The 20,657-nt window shown below is 39.4% G+C and overlaps 1 protein-coding gene across 1 annotated transcript in view; it reads right to left on the bottom strand.

Moving 5' to 3' along the window:
* Positions 1-20,657, bottom strand: part of HMCN1 (hemicentin 1) — a 284,684-nt gene that overhangs the window by 238,121 nt on the left and 25,906 nt on the right. The window contains exon 2 of the mRNA XM_089515825.1: positions 705-775. Coding sequence (XP_089371951.1) covers positions 705-775 — 71 coding nt within the window. The remainder of the gene's footprint in view (positions 1-704; positions 776-20,657) is intronic.

Genomic DNA, 20,657 nt, shown 5'->3' on the forward strand with positions numbered 1-20,657 from the left:
GACACTTAAGATCACTCGTAGGTCACAAGTTTTAAAGTTCCCCTATTTAAAACACTCCCCAGGTATATGAAACATTGAGGAAAATAAACTATTATTAAACCTTTCTCATCATGTATTAGTCTGTAGGCATGGCTCAACATCATAAGAGAAGCCATTTCTCAAAGTACCCTGGGTATATCCAATGTCAGTTCCAAACAGAGCAGACCAACTGAATCAGTGCTACTTGTTTAAGTATACCATTATTTCAATGAGTCCACTCAAGTTGAAAGAAACAACTGGATGTAGTTTTCTGTGTGCAAGCTATAGAGAAAGCCTTCCCCATATGACTGTGTCAGCACTGCAACTGTTTAGCACCAGACCAAACCTTTTTTTGGTTTCAAAGGCATATTTTCTGGTTGATCTGGTCTTTATCTTTTTTCATCTTCTTTGTTTTGCTTACATGAATTCAAGTTTTTATTGATTAACTTTATTGCATTGTTTTAACTATATTTGAATTCTGCCTTCATATGTGTAAGAATGGAGGCTTTAGAGTGTTTTAATAAATGAAAGAAAGAAAGAAAGAAAGAAAGAAAGAAAGAAAGAAAGAAAGAGCATATACAAAGAGTGTTTAAAACACACATGGGGAAGCATTCGGAGTGAATGTTCTGAAATTCCACTTTCTCAGTGCTCAGCTTGAGTTTATAAAGTAAGAAGGCCCTACTCACCTGAACATAGAGCTCCCTGAGTTCATACTGAAATTTCTTTGGATCTGTGGTAATTGTTACTGGACCAATTTCTGGAAGGAAAAGAGAATAAGTTAGTCTCCGGGGGACGTTTCTGGAGGATCATGGGATTTGACATGAAACAAGTTAATTTGCAGATTGTTTATAAATGATGACTTGTCAGATTGCCTTGTTCTGAAATAATGTCCCATTTAGGCAGATGAATTTTAAAAAAAGTTGCAACAGTGAAAAAATAAGTACGATTAGTAATATACTTTAATTTTTTAAATATTTTTTCATTTTATCCACTTGAATCCTTGAAAAATGAAATATGGCTGCCTAAATTTTATTTGCAGATGACATCAGGTAATTCAGTGTACATCATGATGACCAACAAACAAATAAGTGGCCAAGATCCTGTATGTTCAAGAATTCTGACTTTGGACAGAGGTTTGTGGGAAACAGGCCTTTAAAAGTGTAGAGCTAGGCAAGAATCAGAAGTATGTTTTCAAACCCTGATAAGCAAATATTGATATGTTTTGAATTATTTGGTAACCTTAGGTAAGTCACTCTCCCTCAGCCTCAGATGAAGACAAATCACCTCTGACCAAATCTGGCCATGAAAACACTGTGGTAGGTTTACCATAGGGCCACCAAAAGTTAGAAACAACATGAAGGCACACAACAACAACAATTATTCTTTAGTCGTACCATAATTGGATGTGACTCATTGGAAAAGATGATAATGGTCAGTAAAGTAGGAAAAGAGAAAAACCACAGCACAGATAGATTGACTCAGTCAAGGAAGCCATGGCCCTGAGTCTGCAAGACCTGAGCAGGGCTGTTGATGAGCTTGGACTCTCATTCATACAGTTGCCATAAATTGATACTAACTTGATAGTAACTGCAAAATACATTTCTTCCCTGACGTGGGGGGGGGGGGGGTTTTGCCAGCAGATGTTTTACATTGTTTAATGATAGGGAACAGTAAAGAAAATGGCCTCCCTTAAATCTACTATATGTAATAGGTAGTTATTAAAAATTTTAAAATTGCAAGTGAACATATAAATTAAAAGTTTGACTGAACTCTGTGGCCTAAATCCGATTGTTACACCAAACTAGAGTAGTCCCACTGACTTACCGTTGCTCTAAGGGGTCAATTCTGTTTGACATGAAAAATCAGAATTTGGGCTACTATGGCTACCGAACATAAAAGTTTTACTTTTCAGTGGCCCTGCCGCTTCCTGTATACATGTGCATTTGGGCTTTAATTTGTTTTTATTCATTGTTGTTGTGTGGTTTTTTTGTAAGAGTGCTTTTATTGATAATGTTTATATAATTTTGAGATATTTTGGTCAAAGACCATAAATAAATAGTAATAGTAATAGTGGCCCTGTCTCAAACAAGGAACGTTAATGGAGTGGGGCATATGACTGTGACTTTCATTTATATCCCTCCTGTATCTTTGCACTTTTTTTTTATCTTAACAGAAAATATACATTAAGAAGAGGGGATGGAATACCTACACAGTGCCTTTTGATTGATAACACTAGTTGTTGTCTGGAAACACCCAAAGTACCTAAGCCCTCAGTTTTAATTTCTGCACCAGATTTCAATATGTCATTAACTTGTAACGTTGACACTGATGAACCCTAGAACTTTATTCTTTGGTTGCAAAACAAAAGAATAAATATCAAACGTCAAAATTAGCTTTGGGAATTTTAAAACCTCTTTTTCAAAAATACTGAATTGATTGCATATGGAAGATTTTTTTTTTCCCCTAAGCCATACTTGCATGTTACTGAACTAGGCCTTGTCTTTCGAAAATGAAAAACCACAAAACTGAAGTTAACACAACCAAGATGGTGTTTAGGCTGGTCCCTAAGCAACTGACCAAACACTACTGCATAAAACTATCTGCCAATAGATTTGACAGCCCATAAGAATGCTGATCCCTTCCACCCAAAAAATAAATTGGAAACCAATACTCCTCAGTAATAAACAAACAGGAAATGATCTCAATAAATAAACCTCTATCTCAATAAACTGACAACAACAATAACACAGCCACTTTGAAGTATCTTGGTACATTTTGAGGACTTTGTGTGTCATTTGGGTGGAAGAACGTGAGAGCAGTTAATCTGGTTGTTTTATTTTTTAAAAAAAATCACTTTGAATGCATATGTATTTCACAGATGCTATTGTGGCATTTGCAGTGTTTGCAAATGAACCTTTGCTAATGATCATAACAAAGCAAGGCATCAACAAAACATGCTCCAAATGAAGTGGGTGGGCGCTAAGAAACTAACACTGGACTCTTCCAGGATCAGCAATCAATGAAGCTCAAAACCAAATAAAATCTTGATTCAACTGACCACAAAGAACTGGAAGCTGAAACTACAGAGTACTCTGCTTGCACAGTTAACTTTAGAAAATCTTCAATTTCTTGTCAAAATGAAGACAAACTGGCATCTGGGGAAGAATAAACTTTGAGGACAATTCTTAAACAGGACAGAAAAAAAAATTCATTCACTCATACTCAAGGTGCCTAAACAGCTACACCCCAAAAGTCTTAAATTCTACTCCCTCCATCATCACTTCTGTCTTCACATGGGTGGAATTATATCAAGAAAGGATCTGTGGAGGCTTTCCACATGATCCAAGACCATAGATTTTAAAGTGCTCTGGGTTGTGTGGTGAGCCTTCATGGATAAAGGAAGCTCTCCTCTTTATAAATAATCATGTGAGGTGAGCAGAGCACAGCCAGTGCTAGCAATTTCTCTATTTAAGCGTCTTTTGGTTACCAGCACAATCCTTCTTGAACAGGGCTAGTGTCTCATCTGAAGTTGGGATTCTGGCTTCTTAGGGTGTATCCACACTGCAGAAATAAAGCAGTTTGACATCACCTGGCTCCATCCTGTGGAATCCTGCAATTTGTAGTTTGGTGAAGCACCAGAGCTCTCTGACAAACCAGGCTGAATACCTCACGAAATCACAACTCCCAGGATTCCACAGAATGGAACCATGACAGTTAAACTGGTGTCAAACTGCTTTATTTCTTCAGTGTGGCAATAGCCTCTGTCATGACTGATGACAGACTCAGGCTGCTGCCACATTGCAGCTTCACTGCAAAGCTTCACTGGGATCATCATCAGGCAAAGGTACAGAAAATGTAGGCCTGTAAATGTATCATCATCACTTTTCTTCTCCTGTATGATTCTTAACAAATTTGCCTAATAAAGAAGCTAGTGAAGCTTCAAAAGCTCGTGTGATGTATTTTGTGCATTTTGGTTGGCCAGATAAAATTATCACTGTAAAGTTGAAGGCTTTCAAGACCGGCATCCATAGTTTTTTGTGGGTTTCTCGGGCTATGTGGCCATGTTCTAACAGAATTTCTTTCTGACGTTTCACCAGCATCTGTGGCTGGCACCTTCAGAGAATGCTTTGCCTGGAAAAATTGGGCCTGGACAATTTCAACCGGAAAGAAAAAACCCTTAAAGTGAACAAAATTTGGCTATCAGTCCTGAGGAATAGCAAAATTAGGACTCAGCAAATGCAAATAGGAAACCATTCAGAGTCAGGGGCTTTCCCAGCAGATGATCACCAGTTAGCAGACAGTAATCCTCTTTTGCATTAGCCTCCCAGGCCGAGCCCAGCCATCAACACAGAACAATACACATGCAAATCACTCCTGCATTCCCAGGCTCACACAGTATATATACACCCAATTTTTCCAGGCAAAGCATTCTCTGATGATGCCAGCCACAGATGCTGGCAAAAGGTCAGGAAGAAACTCTGCTAGAACATGGCCACATAGCCCAAAAAACCCACAAAAAATTAAAAATTATCATTGGCGTGTTACAGACCGCCGAATTGCGGCGGTCTGCTGCTGGCGCTGCTTGCAGCGTCCAGGAGCCGCAGCTTCTAAACTGCCGAAGTCCCGGACGCTGCGAGGAAGGAGCGCGGAAATCGTGCTCCTTCCTGGGCCCCGGAAGTGGCGCTGCAAAGCGCAAGGTGTGCTTTCAGGGCGTCACTTCCTCCGCAACACGTCTGGACGCTAGGCGTCCAATACGTCAAAATGGCGGCGGCCATGTGGAACGGCCACCACCATTTGTTACGGACAGAGTCCGTAACAGGAGTAGGGGCGTCTAGAAGAGATGCCCCTATTTTTAACTGGGACGTCCTAAGGACGTCCCAAATGGAGGGTCTGTAACCTGCCATTGTTTTGTGAATTTTGGATTTTGTAATATTTTGCTGCATGGCCAACATGAATACCTTTGAATATGTTTCCTGAAACTCAGAGGGATGCTGCTAAATACTGATAGTCAATTATGATTGCCTGCATTTATCAATATATGCCTGAAGATCCAAATGGGATTACATATTTGGTATTTCACATTTAGTACCAGCCTTTCATGGACTGACTTGTCCAGTTATAAATAATGTCCAATACTGAATTTAGGAACCGTGTGCTGACAGGACTGAAGACACAATGGAGACAACCAAGAATCCAAAGGCACACTTAGGAAAGTTCAGGATTTACAAAAGTTGTGAATAATGGAGGGGGGGATTTATTGTGTAAAAGGTAAAGGAGGTATGCTCTTCCCCTTAACAGAATGTTAAGGGTTGATTCAGAGGAAAAAGTGAGAAATGACAGGGTTGGGAGGCTGGGCATCACTAGGGGGTGCAAGTGGTTCATACTGTACCAGGTGACTAAGGGGAGGTGACACGACTGCTTCCCAAATATCTGCCTTTTGGCAGAAATGGGCTATGGCATTTGCCTGTATCCCTTTAAAATGTTGAAGAGATGGTGTGAATGGAGTGAGGCTTAGTGGGAGGAGAAAGTAGAGGCCCCAATAGATAAGTTTTCTTTCCCTAGAAATAAAAAAATTTTTAAAATTAAAAATTTAAATATTTTTTATTATTTTAAAATTTTCTTTTGGAAAAAAAACATCTTAACAAATTTTCACTTTAACCACACAAAACTGTGCACATGTAAATACATCTATGCCGTGCATATCATATTGCAATGTAAAGGTGTAGTTTTAATTTTGCTAGTTGTTTATGTCACAACTGATACCATCACATTCAGTGATATCTGGGAATTACAATTTATGAGTAACATTAGTACAAAAAACATTACTAAGAATTCTGTGTGGTGTGGTCTGGGAGGAGGTCAATGGGAGGAGGGTGACACCATGAGTTAGCACACTGGGTGATGCCAACTCTTGTGATGCCACTGGTAGGGAGGGTTGGTTGGCCTACCTGAGCCTCTCTCATCCAGAAGGATGGCACTGCCACAGCTGGCCCAAGACTCTCTGCCAGCTGAATCAAAGGAAAAGATGACAGCCTCCTCCATTCCGTTTACAAAAACTGACTAGACTGGCAGTTGAATTTCATTTCAGTGCTTGCAGGGAGAAAAGATCTTGACCACAGCGGTCCCAGTGCATGGGACCACAGGAATTAAATCCAATTGTAGAGCCACTGTATCAACAGCACTTGGATAAGTATTGATTTGGCAAGTTCACCCTGACTCTATACGTCTACTCTATTTGGGACTAACAATTACATCCATACCCAATAATGAAAATAATTCCCAATCAACTTAGGGCAACTTTTAAATTGATTATGGTGTGGTACAGACCAGCCTTTTGCGCTGTGCTGGCACCAATTTTAAGGTTGGGGAGTGCACACCAACCGCACGCTCCCTCACCCTAGTACTGCATCTAAGTACTCCTTTTTTGCTGCACAGTGGTACTGTGCCATTTGGTTGCTGCTGTAATGCTGCGCAACAAAGAGAGGCGGACCCAGCCTGCCTTTTGCAGGCGGTATGTACCGCACCATTCTTGCATTTTACAGCTATGTTAGAGTGAACATTTATGCACAATAGTGTTATTACAGTTTCACATTACTAGTAGAATTATTATTTTTATTCATTTTTGTTTACTCCCAACAACACTACTGTAGTTTTTATGGTTTTAATAAATGATAAGTACAGTAAGAGGAATAGCTGTAATCATACATAAGTCCTTGGTCATTTTTGTTTTTATCATGGTAGGACCCAGTTTCTCTGGAAGAGTTACTGTTGGACTTCAGATAAGAAAATGCCAAGCAATACGGAACAATATATATGGAACATATAACTCTGTACTCTAAGAAAGGGGAAAATCGGAAGGGTGCAGGAGGAACATCTGGAGGGGTGCTATTGCTCCTCCCTTCAGCATCTGTTGACTGCAGCAGTTTATTTCACTCTGCCAAATAATAGGGTTCACTCCGCATTGTGTAGCTATCTGGATGGGTTGATAGATGCTGAACAGGAGCATTTCAGTTAGGAGGCAAGATACTCTGAAATACTTTATTGTCATTTTTTTCATATAAATGTGAAACAGAGCTTGTATCAATCCTCACATGTATAAACCAACTCTTGAAAGTGTCTCAGCAAGGTCTTTAGTGTTCCTGAACAGACCACTTTAAAAAAAAAAAAGCACTCTGCTACACATTTTTAACTGCTTAGATCATTTCCATCATGCTATGCAGAAAATGCCATGAAAACCCACCAGTATCCCAGGAGATTGTATCTAAGCAGCAAAGGCATAACAATTTCTGTGCTGTAGTGAAAGAATTCTCATAGCCCAAGCCCTGCCAGCTCTTCCTTGGCCCTGACAGTCTATTAAAGCCACTTCCCAAAGGACACACATACCAACAAATCAATGTTTCCCTCTACTGTTTCCTCAGTATTCCTAAAAACTGCACAATTATGCATGACCATAGCCAGCAAAACAAGGTCATACTAGTTATCCGATGTTTAGGCAGCTAACAATCATTAGTATCTCAAGTATTAATAAAAGTTAAGAACTGGCCAACAAACTGGACTCAACAAATCCCCTTCTGACCTGCAGAACTGTGGGCCACAATGCCAGCTTGCAACACTAAGTATTGCACTGTCACCTTTTTACCAGTTTATACTTCTGCATCCCCTATATAGGTATTTCCAATGTATACTTACATTGCCCTAGGACGTATGTTGGCTGGTTATTCATCTCATAACTGTAGGGTAATTTAAGTTTCCTAAGGTTTCAGCCTTTAGTAAGGAAACAAAAATACCGAATATCACAAATACCAAAGCCAAGCCTGTTAGAGTCTAGCTTTAAATTAGCAGAGTAGCAGAAGTGTGCCCTTGTCTAACTATGCTTCTCTAAGAATGGAGACTCACTCCAAAAACAACACAAGTAGTTTGAAGTTCAAACAAAAGTTTACTAATGGCTTTAATCTAAATATACAAAAAAGTTATATCTAAATCTAGCTAGTGAATAGTTCAGGTAAAAAAGTAATCTTGGTGTGGAACAAACTTCCCAAAAAGGGTGGATTGGGGCCACCCCAGAACTGGTCGCTCTGGAGCCATGGCAACCACATGCCATAGCCTCAATCCTCCCTGGATCCAGACCAAATATCTGGGTCGGTTAAAAGCCACTTTAAGTGGCCCAGCCACAACCCCAGGGTGGCTTTTGGGCACTCCAGCAGCATGAGACGTGTAAATTTCACACCCCTGGAGCGTCCTGAAGCTGTGCCTGTGTGACTGGCTAGGCAATTGACCTAAGGATATGTTGGCCTAGGCTTTTGGGTCAATTTTTATTACTAAAATTTCTAGACTTATAAATGAGTACAAGCTTGCCCCTTCTTTTTTGCGGACTTGGAGTCTTTGGTCTCACTCTTCACAGGAGGGACAAACGGGAAGGGATAAAATGGTGGCATGCACCTGCGCGCACTCCATGCACATGGCTCAGGCATGCACACCATTATTTTCAATGAGACTCGAATATTTGCAAGTCACTATTTTCACAGGGGTGGCAGGTCCGGAACAGATCCTCTGCAAATTGGGAAGGGCTACAGTAACTTTAACTGCTGAATCTTTCTTTATCCTTGGTACTTGTTACTAGTAAGCACTACTGGTACTGGGCAGTTGATACAGAGCTGAATAAATATTCAGATTGGACTCCATTAACAGCATGCTGTAGTGGTTTGAGCATTGGACTATGACTCTGGAGACCAGGGTTTGAATCTGGGCTCAGCCATGGAAACCCATTGGATGACCTTGGGCAAGTCACACTCTCTCAGCCTCAGAGGATGGCAATGGCAAACCCCTTCTGAAGAAACTTGCCAAGAAAAACCATGATAGGATCGCCTTAGGGTCAGCATCAGTCAAAAACAACCTGTAGGCACATAACACAGAGACGCAAACACATAATACCGGCATGACTTAACTTATTTCCATTTTTTAAATCTATGTTTTTTTTAAAAAAAAAAAATCTATGCCCTTCACCTCTGACTTTAAACTGACATTTATAGAAATCTGACCTAACATTGTCCAAAAATATCTTTAAAATCTTTTGTGAAATAAAAACAATTTCATTGTTTTGCAATAGCAGTTTGCTAACTGGTTTTTCTAATTAGCACTTTTAAAAAACCCTTTGAATCTGTTGAAGCTGTATGAGATTGCAAATATTTCACACCATCATTGTATTCACAATTGCTATGGCCAATTCATGGCCAACCTTCTCATGATGAGCCCCTTTGTCACTTCAGAGAGCAGAAAGTAGACATGCAGTTTGTCACTTTGGCTTTATTCAAAGCCTGAGCAACCCATTTAAATTTGTGAGAGCTTCTACTATATCATCACAGAGCCCAGGGTCACTTCCCACACCATGATACAGCAGTAGAGTTGGAATTCAATGGTATACATTAATGAACTTATAATAAGTTTTGTTACTATTTTAATGAATGTTTTAATAACACATAACCATTATTTGACTATATTTTAGTGGTTACTCAGCTGGCCCACCAGTCAAATGCCCTCCCTTAGTATAGTCTAAAATGCTTTCCCATCAAATGAAGAAGAAAGTATTCAATTAGATATATGCAAATATAATTCATTCAGTTCATTCTACACAAAGATGTGGGATTACTTTGCTCTAAGAATGAATGAAAACTTGTAACAAACATCCACTGTGCATCTTTGTCTCTTCTTCCAGTGTTACCCACAGGAACACACTACACAAAGTTTTTACAGATAAACAAAATGAGATGTGCTATGCACTTGCTACAGTAATAAACATATATATAATAGTGCAACTCTTCTTACAAACTAACTGAAAGAAATAAGTTGGCAGCATGAGCTTTCATAGACTTCAGTCTACTTCCTCAGATGCTTTTGGAAGTAGACCAAAGTCTACAAAAACTCATGCTGCCAACTTATTTCTTTCAGTTAGTCTCCAAGGTGCTACAAGATCTCTACATAGTGATTCTACAGACTAACTCAGCTATATCTTTGAATTCTTCTTACAAACACTTTCTAAGCTTTGCTCATAGCCCATTAAAGGTTAAATATCATTAATTGACTTAAATCAGGTTCTTCTAACCAAGTGGTTCATAGTCAGAAATGTGTCATAAACTATTACATTTCTTCCTACATAACATTATGATTATTCAGATGTTTTTGGCTCCAGCTTTGGAGCTGGGTTTAATTATACTGTTTTTTAAAAAGAGTTGGGGGAGGGAATCATCTTACACACATACAGGAGAGATACAAAATAGATTCCAAATCCCAAATATGTTTGCTTCAGCCTTCGACTTCACATGTTTGCTTCAGTCCAACAACCTGTGGTGGCAAACATATGATCAAATATTTGAAAGGAAGTCCCAATGACCAAACAATATAGGATGTCAGCTTGGAAAGAGAGGTAATTTCTCCTGAGCCTCTTTCTTTAGTCCACTAATACCTCAAGGGTTCACAGGGCCTGCCACTTGGTAGAATAGAGGTGGGAAGCTGGATAATTCACCCTGTAGTTCAGCCTTTATTCCATATCTTCCTAAACCTTTCCAAATCTACTTTAGTAGCTTTTCTTCACCATTAAGAATACCATGATGGAAATAGTGGATATCAATGTAAAAAGGATAGACACAGCTAGAAAAGAAGAATAGGTTTGAGTTTATATGTTTAACTCACACCTCCCAAAACACTATACAAACCAAAATACAATACAGTGAGCCCCCACATTAGCTCGGTTAGGACACAGGAACCCCATGAAAGTGGGAAAACTTACAAATAAAAAGCCATTTTTCTCTCTGAAAGAATACCTCTCCAGGAATCTCTAGGTCTTCCAGAGCAACTCCATGGTCAACATTTACTGGAAGTTGACCATAGAGTTGTGCAGGAGAACCTACAAATACCTAGAGAAGTGCTCTCTCTAGGGATCCAGAGTGACATCTGGTGGAAGTTGGCCATAGACTCACACTGAATGACCTGCAGATTCCTATGGAGAACATAGTAACCAAATCCACAAATAATCAAATCTGCAAAGGTTAAAACTGCAAATGTGGAGGGCCAATTGTAATAATAATAAATATAAAACTTTAATTTATATCCCGCTTTTTGTTACCACAATCAAAGCGGCGTACAACCTTTAAAAATACAATATATACCCGTGGTGGCGAACCTATGGCACGTGTGACAGAGGTGACACTCAGAGCCCTCTCTATGGGCACATGCACCATAATACCAACACAGCGTTCACTAGAGTTTGTCACTAGAAATCCAGAGGGATGCGGCACATTGCGATAAATAAATGGGTTTGGGGTTGCAGTTTGGGCACTCGATCTCTAAAAGGTTCTCCATCACTGGTATATACAATTCCTCTCCCCCGTTAAAAAGCATTAAACAATTCTATCCATTAAAATTACAGAGGATAAAATTTAAAAACAATAATAAAATAATAAAATAACGGTGGGCAGAGTCTTCGCTTATATATGTCTGTGGCGGGAGCATTACATGGCCGAGTTCTATTCCGGGAAGGCCTGCCGGAAGAGATCCGTCTTGACAGCTTTCTTGAAGCTCTCTAGGTTGGTAATTTGACGGATCCCGTCCAGCAGGCCATTCCATAAAGTGGGAGTGATTGCAGAAAAGGTCCTCTGGGAAGTCACCGTCAATCTGGTCTTTGTGGACTGCAACAAATTCCTCCCAGAGGATCTGAGTGCAAGAGGCAGATTATACAGAAGGAGGCGATCCCTTAAGTACGTTGGGCCCAAGCCATGGAGGGCTTTAAAGGAATTGTACTCACAATTCTTTGAATCTTATGATATAGTTTATGATACAGCTGGTGATCCAGTTCTCTGATCACAATATTGTACAAAAATGCATTATATTAAAATATGTACAAAAATGTGTACATTCATGAAAACACTGTATGGAAAATTAACTTTTTGGACTGCTACTCTCAGAGTCTCTCATCAGCACCACGACTGATCATGTTGGCTGTGGACACTGGGAGTTTTAGTCCCAAAAGTAATTTTTTCAAGCTCTGTAAAAATGCATTATACTAGGGGAAATTGTTATAGAAATGTATATTATTATTAGGCATATGTGCACATTTTTAATTTAAAAAATCAGCAAAGGATGTAGAAAACAGAAGGATGTAGTTAAGACTGGAAAAAAATCCAAATTTAGCAGAAACTAAGACTGACGCTAGACAAAAGGAGAGGGCATGACAGGGGGGAGCAGAATGCGGGCATTAATGTCCCCCCAGTAAGAAATCTGCCTTTATCAAATGAATTTTCCCCTTCAATCCCCAAATTTCTGGCACTGCAGAGCATGAAGCACCAAAAATGATTCACACCTAGAATTCCTATATTTTCTATGTTCACATCCCCTTGGTTACCCTCTTACTTTACATGCCTTAGGTAAGTTTCTAGTGTTAAATTACTGCAATGCAAGACATTTGAGGACTGAATGAGAATTTAATGTTAAGGGGTGCAATTTTTATTTGTGGGGCAACACAAATATTCACTGGTTTCCTCATACACAGAGTGAGCAAAAAAATCTTTGCTGCAGCCTAAGGTTTCTCCACTCCAGGTCATGTATGACCTGCTACAGGTAACACCTTGCTGGTTTAACCTCTGCTGATCTTTTGGCAATGTTAAAACTGAAACCAAAACTGAGGCCTAAAGCATTTGTCTTTCTGCCTCTCTGGGTTACATAGGCTCGCAGGAGCTACCTTTTTAACAATGGCTTTACATAGCCACCAAAACTGTGGTGATGGAAACTCCATAATCCAGGTGGATCCAGTGGTTATCCATTTCTGATTTATGACACATCACCTGACTCGCAGAGCTGAACATACATAGCAAAATGGACCAAAAGATGGAGGGTTTAGTGTGGGGCAACTTAAGAAAATTAGTTTGAATCCTAGCCTAATATCCACCTCAATATACCATTTTAGTTACACAAGAAGTTAGATTTATAATCACAAAGAATGTATAATTGCTATCAATGGAATAAAATAGAATAGAATAGTTCTAAAATCATAAATCTGTCCTAGCTCATATAACAATATGTTATGTATTATGCAGCTACAGAAGAACATAGCAAGAAGTATGCCTGAACATCTGCTGCCTGCTTTAGTCTAATCAAGCCAAGCCTAGTCCTTCCATTAGGCAAGACGAAGCATCTATTTTGAATGGAACAAACTACTACACTGTTGCTGGTCATGATCCAGAATCCTTCTCTGTGAAGCACATGGTGTCTATAATCAACTTATAGGGCAGGGCCTAGGATAATTTGGTTCTCTCTTTCTTGTTGCAGCCCCCTTCAGCTCTACCCAGAATTGTTGTTGTTGTTAACTGCCTTCAAGTCAACCTCAACTCATGGTAACCATGTGTATCCTCAATTGTTCCGCTCAGGTCCTGCAGGCCCAAGCTCATGTCCTATCTGATCAGGTCTAACCATCTGGCATATGATTTTCATCTCTTTCTACTGCCTTCTACCTTTCCCAGCATTATTGTCTTTTCTAATGATTCATGCCTTCTCATGATGTAGCCCAAGTACAACAGCATCAATTTAGTCATCTTGGCTTCCAGGGAGAGTTCTGTTTTAAGATCCTTTTGTTTGTCTTCTTGGCCATCCATGGTATCCTCAGCACCATTCTCCAGCATCACATCTCAAATCAGTTGATTTTTTTCCTATCAGCTTTCTTCTCTGTCCTGCTCTCACATATGTACATGGTGATAGGGAATACAATGAATGGGACAGCCTTGCATTAGTGTTCAGAGTTACATCTTTACACTTTAGGATCTTGTCCAATTCTTTCACAGCTGCCCTTCCCAATCATAGCCTTCTTCTAGTTTCTTGACTGCAATTCCGTTCTGATCAATTGTTGATCCAAGGTATGGGAACACTTTGACTATTTCAATTTTCTCATTATCTAGAATTAATTATTGTACATCTTCCATGGCCATTAGCAAGAACAAACACTAGTAAAGGAGTCACAGAATTACAGCCAAGTACCATAGTGAGATATATGTATCTATCCAGTGGACTCCCATGTCAGTGTGGTAGTGAATCTGTTTCAGGTTTCTGCTAGCTTTAAAGGAACTATCCATGGTGCTGAACCTTTTTAGCACCTTTAACAGATTCTTTAAACCTTGGATTAAAACTTGGAGTGGAGTCATCATACCCACTGACGTGGGAACCACCAGCTATCACCAACCCCATCCATCATAAGGGACTAGCTCAGGGGCAGCCTGATGTTGAAAATATTCCCTGAAAGCAGAAAGTCTGGAAACCACTTGTGGAGAACCAAATATCAATGTAAGAATGATGTGTTGTCCAATTCTCTTATCTGCTGTAACATCAGTGTCCCTAGCAAACATTTCATTCCAGAGACATGCATTGACTTGTGGTACAATTAAGGTTACCTATCAGATGTTGTGGAGCAATCATTTAACTATTACTTTTATGAATACATTAAGGCTGAAGCCCTATTAGTCCTTATTGGGAAGCAAGTCACACTGAAATCAGTAGGACTTACATCTGAATATTCAATCATAGATCTGAACTGGACACCCCCAGCAATGGGGTAATGGTGAGCTGATAAAGAAGTAATTTTCATCATTCTATCATTTTTATCATTCTAAAATTAATGTTTTCTTGTCTTTTTAGGAGTTATATAATTAAGTAAAGTAGTGCCTTCAAGGGACTCCAAGTGTAACTTCATAAATTTCATAGGGTTTCCTCAGGCAAGGAATACTCAAGTAGTTTCCCATTGCCTTCCTCTGAAATCCAGTCTATAGCTTCCCTGCCAGTTTCCCTTCCAAGTAATAAGCCTGATCCTGATTAATTCCAATGATCAGATAGGATCTGGTGCCTTCAGGGTATTCGGGCAACTTTTATGGCAATTACCTCCTGGTAAATTGACAGGGCTCATGTTGACCTAGAACAAAGTCCCACTGAATCTGTTTCTCAAGTAAATTCATTGGCTTGCAGCCCCAAATTAAATAAGGAATTGTAGTTTTTGGCAAGGATAATTTTTCAACACTTTTTGTCTCTGACAATTTTTGCAATTTCTTTTTTTACACCAAAGGTTGGAGAGAAGTGGAAAATCTAGCTGGATGCAGTTGCTGTTGAGCTTTCCATCAGAGAAAGATTCTGAATAATATCCTTCATGCCTCTTACTAAGAGTATTTATTAAAAGAACAACCCTATGTCTCCAAACTGTGTCTCTATAACAAGCCTATATTGATACTAGAAAAGCATTACGATTTATCTAATGAATATCCTTTGAGAATAATTGCTCCAAATATAGCAGAGGTAATTTGACAGATGTTGCATTTTCATGCACATGGTCATCAAACAACCTTCACACCAAGCTATTGAAGTGGAAGAAAAAGATAGCAGAGCCAAAATTGATCATCCTAAGAAACTAGCTTTGTCAAGGTTTGCTTCTCCACAGGCTCCATTCAGTCCACCAGGATGAGGGACCTCAGAACATTATAGATTTGCACCTTAATCTCTGCCATGATTTCTTTTCCCCTCCCACTCATTTTCCTTTTATGTCATTGCAGGATTTTTTAAATTATTTTTTTAGATTTTAAGCCTAAAGGCACAAACTGCCTATTTAAAAAATGTATTATACACAGGTTGAGTTAGAATCATAGAGTTGGAAGAGACCTCAAGGGCCATCCAGTCCAACCCCCTGCCATGCAGGAACTCTCAGTCAACACAACCCTAACACATGGCCATCCAGCCTCTGTTGAAAAACATCCAAAGACGGAGACTCCACCAAGTGAACTGAACTGAAGTTCTTCCAACCATCTCAAATGATCTTATAATACTTTTTCGCCTCTTTTTATCCTAATACATGTACTGTAGGATGACTGCCAGTTAACTTCATAAATGCGGTGAGTGAGGGAGAAGAGCAGCAAACACTCTAGAACGTCTGATGCCTAGGTGTACAGAGAGTATAGGTTAAGTATGGGAAAGCTGCTGTAGTATTTCTTACATGGTCTTCCAGCAAAATAAAGAACTTGGGGAATGAATACTCCAAAATCAACTCTTTACTATTTCATTTCAGAGATATTTGTTTTTACAAAATTTGAGGACAACCCCCCCCCCAATATTTCATGTGATTTTTTTATTTGTTTATATTTCATTTTACATCTCTTAAAAATGTAATACATACACAAACCATTATAATATTTATCTTTTGTCTTACTGGTTTATACACATTTTATATATGTTTCAGCTATCTACTCTGCATTTAAAAATATTCAGAAAATATTATTCACAACCAATTGCCTTGTTTGACTATAGTCATATCAGACTTGGTGGACGGCCTATGCCAGGAACTGGATGGGGGAGCATGTCCCTCTTGGTTCCTATGGACCTTATGGCAGCTTTTAATACCCTCTTTCTGGGAGAGGACCTCTGGTAATAGTTTTTGCAGTGGCTCTTTTCCTTCCTGGAAGGGCAAATCCAAAAGGTGGTACTGGGGCAATCCTATTCAACTGCTGTGCCCTTGGCCTGTGGGTCCCTTGTTGAATAGGGCTTGTTAGATTGCCCAGAATTTGGGGTGTTATGTGCCATCAGTTGGCACATGACACCCAACTCTGTTATTCCTTTCCACTTCAATCCAAGGAAGCTGCTTCAGTCCTATACTGATGTCTGCCATCTGTATCAAGTGGGTGGGGGTGATGAGTCCTTTTAAATAAATCGTCTTCCTACTTACTCATGACTAAACCATTCCCTCCTACACTGAGCAGTCCAAAAGGGACGGTGCCGGATTTTTTGTTGGTGGTGTGCAACACCAGTTGCAGCCCCATGAAGGGCAGAAGAAAGAGAGAATTTAATGCAGGGAGAGCTTAGAAGGTGTGGGCACTGCCTGGCATTTTTTCAGCCCTCTTTCCCCCTCTAAGCACTGCAAAAAATATTTTATAATACATTCTCTTTTTATCTCCACAAGGATGCCTTCTTTACATGTCTGGTGAAGCGACTGCATATGAAAAAATGGCAGCACCTCTCCCTTTTATCCCCTTGACACACTTTTGTTGTTTGTTGTTGTTAACCACCCTCAGGTTGATCTCAACCCATGGTAACCCTGTAGATGAGACATCTCCAAGACACCCTGTCCTCCACTGCCCTGCTTAGTTCCTGCAAATTCATACCCATGACCTCTTTTATAGAGTCCATCCATCTAGCATGTAGCCTTCCTCTCTTTCTGTTTCCGTCCACCTTTCCTAGCATTATCGGGTTTTTTCCAATGAATCACACTTTCTCATGATGTGGCCAAACCTAGTTATCTTGTTATTATTGTTTATTATTATTATTATTATTATTATTATTGTTATTGTTATTATTATTATTATTTATTTCTATAGCGCTGTAAATGTACACAGCGCTGTACAAACAAATGATCAAATCAATAAAAATAAAACCTGCCAATGGCGTACAATCTACAAAATACTTATAAAACAATAGGTAATAATATAAAATAGACTTGGTTAAAATAAGCAGGCAACAATTAAAAACATCAACATCAACTATCCAATCAAAAATCAGATAGATAATCACAGAGTGCCTGGGAACGCTTCCCTGAACAGGATACTCTTCAACTCAGATTTAAAAGTGGTCAAAGAAGTGATGACCCGTGTTCATGGGGGAAGAAGGTTCCAGGAGTGAGGGCCAACAAGTAAGAAGGGACGAATCCGGGACGGGGCAGTGGAGATCCTAGGCAAGTTATCAAGTTAAATACGATTTACCTGTCCAACAAGCTAAATGTATATAATAGCACAGCCTAAATCAAGCTCAAAACTGTTTCAACTTGTCTCAATCTAGTTATCTTGGCTTCCAGAGTGATTTCTGACTTGATCTGTTCTAGGACCATTTGTTTGTCTTTTTAGCTATCCATGTACAGTTAATCCTTAACACTCTTCTCCAGCACCACATCTCAAATGAATTAATCTTCTTCCTATCTGCTTTCTTAACTGCCCAGCTCTGACATCCATACATGGTAATAGGGAATAAATTGGCTTGTTTAACTTTCATGTTCAGTTGTATATCTTCATGTTTTAGGATATTCATAGCTGCCCTACCCATTCTTAGTCTTCCTATGATTTCTTGGCTACAGTCCCCGCTCTGATCAATGTTTGATCCCAAGTATGAGAACTCTTTACTATTTCAATTTCCTCATTATCTAGATTAAATTTGTATAAATTCCCTGTGGTCATTTTCTTTGCATTCAATGATAAGCCTGCTTTTGCACTTTTCTCCTTGATCTTCCTTAGTTGTTGCTCTAGGTCTGTGATATTTTCAGCTAGTAGTATGGTGTCATTTGCATACCTTAGATTGTTGATTTTCCTTCCTCCTATTTTCATGCCTCCTTCTTCTTTGTCGAAGCCTGCCTTTTGTATAATATGTTCTGCATACAAGTTGAACAGACAGGGTGAAAGGATGCAGCCTTATCTGACCCCTTTGCTAATTGGGAACCATTCTGTTTCTCTGTGTTCTGTTCTGACAATAGCCTCTTGTCCTAAGTACAGATTTCTCATCAGGAGTATCAGGACTATCAGATGTAGTTGCACTCCCATTTCTGTGATCTACACAGTCGAAGGCGTTGCTATTATTGGCACACTAGATCTGCCATTATATGATGCAAGCCACATTATCATGTTTAATACCAATTTTTGAACATTCACTATGCTTTACATGTGTACATGTGTTAGCACACACTGCATATCCCATGTTATTTTGGGGTCCAAATATTTTGTTATATTTTGTCATAATAGCAATTACAGAGAGGCCAAACCTGGCATGAACCTGGGAAGGTCATGATGATCCTTAACTAAATTGACTGGTCACATAGACTTGAGGGTATGTGTAAAGAACCCAATCTATATATACTGTATCTTGTCCTACCCTGGAGAAAGATATGTTTTCTTAATGTTACTCCTACTCCTGTAAAAACCTCTTACTTCTTTACTCCTTACACCTTACCCCTACTCCTACCCTCAGCCCTGGGGAAAAGCCCTGATTGCTTCCCAGCCCCTTCCCCGGTGCAATATAATAAAATTATTAACAATATATTTTGTTACTCCTTATTCCTACTCCTACTCCTTTACTCCTTACTCCTACTCCTACCCCTACTCCCCAGCCCTGGTATCCAGATCTAGTGTATATCTTAAAGAGTAGTATGGCTTTCATGCGGAAGAATGGACAGTTTTAGATGAGAGATCTGAGAATTCCCCCAAAAAATTAGCTGTGCATTTTACTCATTAATATGGCTGAAGAGACAAAAAGGCAATTCCATGATGTGAGAAGAGATTAGTTTGAATTACCTTGGGTCAAAACTTACTGCTTTGCTTAGCCTAAACAGTAGATTTATTAATAAACACAGAATTGTGATCAGGGAAATAAGGAGCAAAATTTAGTTTCATATGCTAGTTCTATGCTGATATATGTTCTAATGTGCTGATGCATGTGCTGATATTCAAGTACACTGTAATCTATCTTATGCAGCTTGGGAAGAACTATAGCAAATGGCAGCAGTTTTGAGTCATTGTCACAGAACTTCTCAACCATCCTTCTCTGACTTAAATGCCCTCCAGATTAAGGCCTCAAACAGATGAGAAAAAAGGAATAGACAGAGGCCACTACCAATCGGATCACTGCGGGACCATGGCAACTGCAGGTGTCCAGCCCCGATCCAGGTTGCTGCCACAGTCCTAACCGAGCCACTAAAAAAAAGTGAGTTTTGCCCACTCCTTTTTGTCCCGGCTCTTCCAAGTTTTGGCATGCTCAGCGTGCTTTCCAGCCACATTTCGGGCATGGGTTGTGTAAAGGTTACATCGCCAATGCAGCCTGACAGTGGACCTTTTGGCCTGTCTGTTTCAGGCCCACATTAAACATAGCCAGTGGTGAGGAATTATGGGAGCTAAAATTCAAAACACATGGAAGGCATTTTCAGGAAGGCCAATTTTTTGCACAATATCCATTTTGGCAAAACATGCAATGCCAAATCCAGGGAGAGTAGCTTCAGTCAGCTTCAGACTAAAGGTCCCTTACAAAGAATTTAGACACTGTAAAGACAAAAAGACATTTATCAGAAACTAAGAAATGGACACAAGGACATTATCTAATGTTGGAATGGTTTCCTAATGTAGAACATATGGCAGCACAGAACTAAGCTATGTTCTAGCCAATGTAAATTCAATGTCTGGTGTGAATCAAAGGTCAACAGAGAACAGCTACTTGCAACTTTTCCCCTTAAAATTGGACAGCAACTAGTCCATTCAGATTAATAAAGACTTTTAATGGTAACCCTCTGGTGGTTCCTTCCAGTTTGCTTTCTCACATTGGAAAGGATTTCATGCAGCGATAGTCCTGATCAGTTACAAATGAAACATTCCATTTGCAATGTTCTAAACTTTAAAGGATTGTACATAGAATGTTTTGATGTAAGTGATCTGGAATATCACTACCTTAATTCTTTCCCATGAGAAAGAAAGAACTAGAATGCACAACATTAATATTACTCTTTCAACCAGAGAAATCTTACACTCTATAAAAATGAAATGTGAGGTCTGTGGGATGATGTCCTTTATATTTCTCAACCTTGAATAATTAACATTCAC

The sequence above is a fragment of the Sceloporus occidentalis genome, unplaced genomic scaffold, assembly GCF_023333645.1.
Source record: "Sceloporus occidentalis isolate IW3139 unplaced genomic scaffold, rSceOcc1.0.p SCAF_3, whole genome shotgun sequence".
Classification (NCBI taxonomy): domain Eukaryota; kingdom Metazoa; phylum Chordata; class Lepidosauria; order Squamata; family Phrynosomatidae; genus Sceloporus; species Sceloporus occidentalis.